Source organism: Sitophilus oryzae, unplaced genomic scaffold (assembly GCF_002938485.1).
Source record: "Sitophilus oryzae breed Bouriz unplaced genomic scaffold, Soryzae_2.0 scaffold_1274_pilon_pilon, whole genome shotgun sequence".
Taxonomy (NCBI): Eukaryota; Metazoa; Arthropoda; class Insecta; order Coleoptera; family Curculionidae; genus Sitophilus; species Sitophilus oryzae.
Genome location: NW_022145920.1, coordinates 4,173,126 through 4,180,685, shown reverse-complemented (window position 1 = coordinate 4,180,685; position 7,560 = coordinate 4,173,126). Strand labels below are relative to the sequence as shown.

Here is a 7,560-nt window from a genome sequence, read left to right as displayed (position 1 = left end):
CCATTCGTGACATGAACTTTGGTACGGCGGCTGTCGAGGATGGAGAGCTGGCCTCTGTGGAGCCGTCTCAGATACTGGCTTTTGTTAAAGCCCTGAGACTGTATGATGAGATATAACTCGCTATAACTCAAGAAAGGGGAACACACAAACCTCTTAAACATTCTACATTATACATCCCTTTGCTCCTTTCAACTGCTGAGAGGAACACAGATTATATCGAGCCATGTTTGCCAGGTGGTGAATACAGGAACAGCAGATAGAGCTTTTGGGATTTTTTTTTTTTGGATCTCGCAACTAATATCTATCTATAATACCGCTTTTTGGTATATAACACTTTGGTATACCACTTTCGTACCGTTTAGTTTGGAATACCACTATCAAACCGAAAGGCGCCAGGAACAGACAAAATATTACAAATGAACTTTTGAAGCATGGTGGTCGCGAGCTAGTAAAATATCTAAGGTTGTTATTTAATAAGATTCTCGAAACATCAGAAACTCCGCACGAATGGCACAAAAGCGTCACAAATCTTATATTTAAAAAACGACAAAAAACTACACCTGAAAATTACAGAGGCATAATTCTCCTCAATACAACCATGAAACTCTTCATAAATTCTATCAAGTAAGCCGAGAACTAAATATGATTATCTCTACAGAAAAAAAAGTAAATACTTAACTTTCCCTAAAGAGCTGATAATATGCAAACTGGCAATAGCAAACAAAATTATTGAGCAATTATCACAGTTTAGATACCTAGGAATAGATATGTCGTACTACCATGATCCAGAGAATGATCTGAGAAACCAAATAAACAGAGCAACGGCCATATCAGGATGTCTGAGGCAAATAGTTTGGACAAACCCCTTCATACGAACAGACACACACAAAATTAAAATTGATAAGATCTGCATCAGACCAATAATAATGACATATTGCATAGAAATCCGAGAGGAAACAAAAAAAACAAAAGCATGTTAAGAGTCGCTGAAATGAAGTACCGAAGAACCATAATGGATAAGACTAGAAGAGACAGAATTAGAAACACAAATATCAGACAACAATGTGGAATACAGGACGTAGTGAGATGGGGTAGGCAAAGAAAATGACAATGGTTCGCACACGTAAAACGCATAGAAGAAAACAGGTTACCACACATAGCTCTTGAAGGGAATCTCATGTGTAAGAGACCTCCAGGAAGATGGAAAGACAGTTGGCAGTCCATCTCCCAAGGACTCCTACAGAGGCAACCTTAAATCTAACAGATCGACTAGATCTCAAATAAGTAGAAGAAGAAGAAAAAGAATACGACTTTTTAAGTAATTCCATACAGAGAGGTGGAAACTATCTTTCTTGGGCACTGAAAAGCATATGGTAAGTTTCGGATTTTTTTCATTTTCTCGGCATGTACTTGATCAAATTTAAAACTTAACATACCTGTTAAAGCCGCAATTTGATACTTTATAACTTTGTTTTTTTTTTATTTGGAATGATGTGTCCATATGACGGACCACTAAATATAACTTTAATGCATTTTTCTCAGCAAAGTGGGTAAATATTTGCATTCATCAACTTTCGATTTAGGACATATTACTGAACCGAATTGAAGGATGTGGTATTCACTCGACGCGAATTTAATTCTCTTTAATGTATGGAATACTGACAAATTTTGCTATTTTCTGGGCTTCCTGACTCGAGCGGGAAAAGTTCGGACACTTCTGTACCACGTCAAATGAACCAATCAAAACTATAATTAGCTTTCCAACACTTTTTTTCAAATAAATAAAACAAAGCTATTCAACAATACTTTATTCGCTTATGATACAAAAAACAAGGCGTCCCATTTTAAATTTCCATTCCAGCATTCACCCTGTGTGTATCAAACAACCTTGCAAATTTTAGTAGGGCGAATTTTGTAGCAGACAAAATTATATGATACCTCCGGTTTAAGATTTTTATTTTACAATTTTGAGAGAGCTTTCAATAAGAGGCTAATTTATCTTAAAAAAATATCAATTTCTCACCATACTATGATATACAGTACATCTCGGTATAGAATGATATTATTGTACGTATTTTTGGAATAAGGATATAATAGAAAATCTGCTATAAGCTAAAAAATGTATTACATATGGTAGGTATAATTTAGTTTTATACGTTTTTATTATAAGTTTGTGAAATGAGTAAAAAAAATCAAACTAGAAACCTAATGTGCCTGCTGAAACAGGGAACCCACTCACATTTATCATTTACATTATCAATTATCAGACTTTAGTATGGATCTTTAAGGATACCTTAAAATTTAATAGTATGCTTTTATTTTAGCTTTTTAACATATTTTGCAGACCGAATACACGTCTCTACACTTCTGTTATAAATTATCAGACTTTAGCTATTTAATAATTAAATACGCCTTAAAATTAAAAATCAATTTAATAATAATTTAGATTTTAGCTCCTGCTTTTTAACATATTTTGAAGACTAGCTATATATTTCTGCACTTCTTTTTTTCTTTCGCGATGCTTCTCACTTGAACTAACTATATCGCTCAGAGCAATATTGTACCTAATTAGTTTCTCGTTCAGTTCGAAAAATCTCAGAGAATTCGTACCTCCGGAGAAGTATTCTATATCCTTTTCCAGCTGTTGTGCGTCTTCTTCAATGTCGGCTATGGCTCGAAGTATTTCGATGTGTGTCGGATCCACGCAATCCACCGAATCTACGCTCAAGGCGAAACCGGTGGATATAGAAGCGAGACTATTCTTTTTCATACCTAGAACAATAGATTTTACATCAGTCTCTCTATTTCGTCAAGACGCCATTGATTGTTTTTCTCGAATAAATTGAAACATGGTTTCAATAAACCATATGATAATAAAAAACGGCGTCAAAGAAAGTTGGGGAATGACAATTGATGATAAATTTGGTCAGATCAATCTCTAGACGTCATTTACTAAAAGTTGACATAAGTAACTTGTTTTTTATGGGCCCTATAGAAACGCCCATTATTAAATCTTTGCAACATGTATCCATTAAATAAAAATTGAAATACTATTCTTGTTCTTGTTTTCCCATCATATATTATCTACTTCTACTAATACATGTATCTTTTTCAACTGTTAAAGGTATAGGGTTGAAAATAGTTAAAATTACTTAAAATTCTCATTTCCTTGAGAAGAAAAAGGAAACGATAACCTATTTCATTAATTTTTAGTAGGTCATAAGTTTTTCCTTCTCTGTGGCCATAAGAGTATGTACAGGGTGAGTATGTACAGGCTTTTAAAAGGAAATACACTTTTCTATAGGAGACAAAAACTAATATCGGTGTATGGAGCTCAATTTTTACCAAAAAGATGATGGTAAAAACCGCACATCGGCATCGATCCGTTTCGGAGTTACGGAGTTTTTTCTAAAAATGTACATTTTTAAGAAATCGCTGTAACTTTTTTGCTATGGAAAATTTTGTATTTTTATGAAAACATTTCCAAAGCATCTGTTTACGTAGAATTTAATGGTTTAAGTATATATTTTTTTAAATTAATAATTCAACAATTATCAACAGAAAATTTGATTTTTTATATGGGACACCCTGTATATTTTTAATTTATTGAAAATAATTTAAAATTGCCTTTCCAAAAATATAACAAACTTGATATTTTGCTCGATTCCTCTGCGAGATACAGGGTTTTTAGAAATTCGCCCACTTTGAATAAGTATGTTTTGAACGGCGCAATCCATAGGCGCTAAGTCCAGCGGCCTCGGCGGCCAACGGTTGGGATCTTGGTTAGCTCTATTCAATTATTTAATTAATTAAAAATATGTTTTCGAGTTCCATTGGGGGCAGATCATCAATAAGGGGTTCAAAGCCTACTATAGTTAAAAATAGCGAACTTTTAAAAATTCTGTGTTTCGAAAGGGACTATAACAAAATATCAAGTGTGTTATATTTTTGGAAAGGTAATTTTAAGTTCTTTTCAATTAATTAAAAATATACAGGATGTCCCAACAAAAAAATCAATTTTTTTCTTGATAACTCTTAAATTATTAATTTAAAAAAAGTATATAAAAAGTTTTCATAAAAATACAAAATTTTCCATAGCAATTTTCCATAGTTACAGCGATTTGTTAAAGATGCACATTTTTGGAAAACACCCGTAACTTCGAAACAGTAACAGATAACAGATATCGATGTGCGATTTTTACCATGTTTTTGATAAAAATTGAGCTCCAGACATAAAAAAGGCTTAAACAATTTTTGTTCTCAGAGTTTTCCATCATATATCATATTTACTTCTACTAGTTTATGTATATTTTTCAACCGTTAATGGTATTGGATGATTATAGAATAAAAAAAGTAATAAACGACAAATTGTAATTATTTGCATTTATCTCTCTAATGGGACGTACAAAAGTAAAATAATGTGATGTAATGGTAATGTAAATGGTAAAATTTTATCTATTTATAATGGTGATAATATAATATATATATATATTATAATAATTTTATCTATCTAAAATGGTGATAATGTGATGGTAAAATTTTATCTATTTATAAATCAATATTGGACACACTTATCTGAAACTTTATATATAATTAAGAGAAGTAAAGGCTTTAATATGTATTTTATGATACAAAATCAATAGTGCTTAATAAATATTTTGAAAATCCTACAAACATATTTTGTTATTTTTTGTTTGTCGGCACAAAAAACTAATATTTAAAACAATTAATGTTCTTTAACATAATCAAGAAAAATAACAACTTTTCAAATTCAAATTATAGTGTGTTTCATGCTGTGTCTACAAGTATCGCTTTAAACATGAACTGTAATTTTGAAGTGTCTGAATTTTGAAATAAAGTATGCATTTCTAATCAAATAATTGATTATTAATTATAGAATAGTAAATAGTGCGTACTTAATATGTTTCAGAAACTAGTTTTGTGTCTGCTACAGAAAATAAAAAATTATTTACATACGTACACGAAAATTTATTAGATTTACAAATATTATAAAAGAGAACTCTTACATTTTGTTGACACTGTCGATAAAATAAACGCGTTAAGAAATGTACAGGGTGTCCCACTAAGAATAGTTCTCGGCTGTATCTCGGAAAGTATTAGTCGTAGAGCTTGCGGAAAAAATATTTATAACTAAAGAGAGCATGAGAAATTGCTGAAAATTATTTTCAAGTTTGTAGAGCGGCCGCTAGAGGGTGCAACTGCTATTAAAAATAAGAGAAAGGAGTTTTTACACAATTTTGCCTAGATAACGGATACTATAAATAATAGATTCATAATCTTCAGTAAATTTTGCATATCTTTTATTAGAACCATTTCCCCCATTTTCCAAATTAAAGTGGTGGGGGAATGTTAGATCTGTTTTTATTTAAACATTAATAACTCCCGACTGGACGGACGGAATCTAACAAACGGGGACTCGTTTAAAAGAGCGTTCGTTACTCTATATTATAGCGTATAAACAGTAATAATAAGCTTTTGAATGTAGGCGCAAAGGGGCGCTGTCTTACAATTTATCAAACATTACGCGTTTTTTCAAAAAAATTAAATGCGGTAGGATATATAATTTTAGCTGACAGTAAATAGTAATAAAAGCTTAAAAAGTCAGCAAAAGCCACAATCTGATATCCCCTTTCAAACCGAAGACATTAGCAAATTAGCATTACCTTATTTTTTTAACACGGTTACAGTAGCCCTCTTGATTATGACCATTCTAATAAAAAATAAGATAGAAACGATTAGTTTATTCTAAAATTGTCAATATACCAGAATACGATAATACCAGATGTATTAATATCTAATAATTAAGATATCAATGACAATGAATTAGAAACGACGCGACGCCTCAGTGAAGTCATGGTAGGCTTTTAAAAAAGATGCTTTTGACGTAATAGTATAAACGTCAAAGAGTTATTAAATCAACATTTTGATAGTCTTAGCAGCGTTTTTTCTCTTTTGAAGAAAGGCATTTTTAGAAAAGCAATCCGAAGATAAAAAAACGCTGCTGAGACTATCAAATTGTTGATATTATAATAATATTTTGAGTTTATACTATCTCTTTAAAAGCAACTTTTTTCCAAAGCCACTTTCATTGATATCTTAATTATTAGATATTAATACACCTAGTATTATGGTATTTTGGTACATTGTCGATTTTTTGAATGAAACAATCTTTTCTATCTTATTTTTTGTTAGAATGGTCATAATCAAGGGGGCTAGGGATACTGTGTTAGAAAGATAATTAAGGGCTTATTTTTTCGTACTTATTATAATTTTGCTAATAACTTTGATTTTAAAAAATATATCAAGATGCGGTTTTCGCTGAATTTTTAAACTTTTATTACTCTTTAGTATCAGCTAAAATTAGATATACTATCGTATTTAACTTTTTCGAAAAAACGCGCTTAGTGGGACAGCCTGTACATATTTTATAAGCAAATAACTACGGCATCTTAATTAATATTAATATTATCCTTACCTTCAGTTACTACACTGCGAGTACTCATTCTTCTGCCGGTACTTCTTTGGCTGCTTCTTTCTTCTTGAAGCTCGCTCATGATGTCCTGTACGCTGTAAGACCCGTTGAACAAGTGAACACTTTCGTGTATATCCTGCAACAGAGAGTACTTCCTACTTGGTGGTTGTACACTTCCTCTCCGACTGGGATTCTCAAATTTTTTCTCCACCTCGTTCACCAGAATTACTTTGGAAAGAGTCTTCTGGAAGTGACCTTGGATATTAGTGAGATCCTCCACGTCCGATTTGTCAAACTTGTACTTCACTAGAGTGGCTTGCGGTGGCGGTTTGTACAGCTCCAGATCTGATTTGTCGTTCGATTGTTCGGAACAGCTATTAAATAGATCGTAGAATAGGTACACCGTCATAGCACTGATTATAATAAGGAGGATCACAAGTAACACCCACCACAATAGCGGATTCATTTTCTTAAAACGATTAGACAAATAGCTGGGGAGTGGCTCTCTCGAATACTGCGGTCTTATCTCATCTAGCTTCTGGAGTAGCGACATGTAACATATTATTTTTTCCTACTACATTTTTATTCCAGTTATCTGTAGTATACAGTTTCAAAAATCTTTTTGTTGACTCGAATAAGAGATTTAATTTGTTATAAATTATTTTAATATCAGCTTAAGAAGCGTTATAGATTTCACGAAACCGATATCGGTTATTGTATCTATTTGATAAACTCATGTTTTTGTTGCAAGATAGGATTATTGAAAGATTAATTTAAAAACATGTTATTTGTCTATTTCTAGGTACATACTCCTAATACTGCCTTTTAATGTCTGTCCTAGTACTGCTTTCTTATCCTTTTCTTTTTATTATAAATATACACATTCCTCGGTTACTGGAAAAAATAATTTAATGACTAAAGATTTTCAGTTTATTAATCATGATAGAACTTTAAGGTTTGTGAAAACCTAAGATAATTTTTGTAAAATCAAAGGTGGTGCATACAAAATGTTCAGGGGCCCTTTAGTTTCTACCATACACAGTGATTTTGAAAATTTTGCAATTTCC

At 31.9% G+C, this 7,560-nt stretch overlaps 1 protein-coding gene across 1 annotated transcript; it reads right to left on the bottom strand.

The window, feature by feature from the left end:
• Window positions 1–1,793: 1,793 nt before the first annotated feature.
• LOC115874396 lies at window positions 1,794–7,353 on the bottom strand. Its single transcript, XM_030889546.1, has 2 exons — window positions 6,497–7,353; window positions 1,794–2,772 (listed from the first exon to the last, which is right to left on the bottom strand). Exons 1-2 carry the CDS (start codon window positions 7,044–7,046, stop codon window positions 2,450–2,452), a joined length of 873 nt encoding a protein of 290 aa, XP_030745406.1. The 5' UTR covers window positions 7,047–7,353; the 3' UTR covers window positions 1,794–2,449.
• Between the last annotated feature and the right edge of the window lie 207 nt (window positions 7,354–7,560).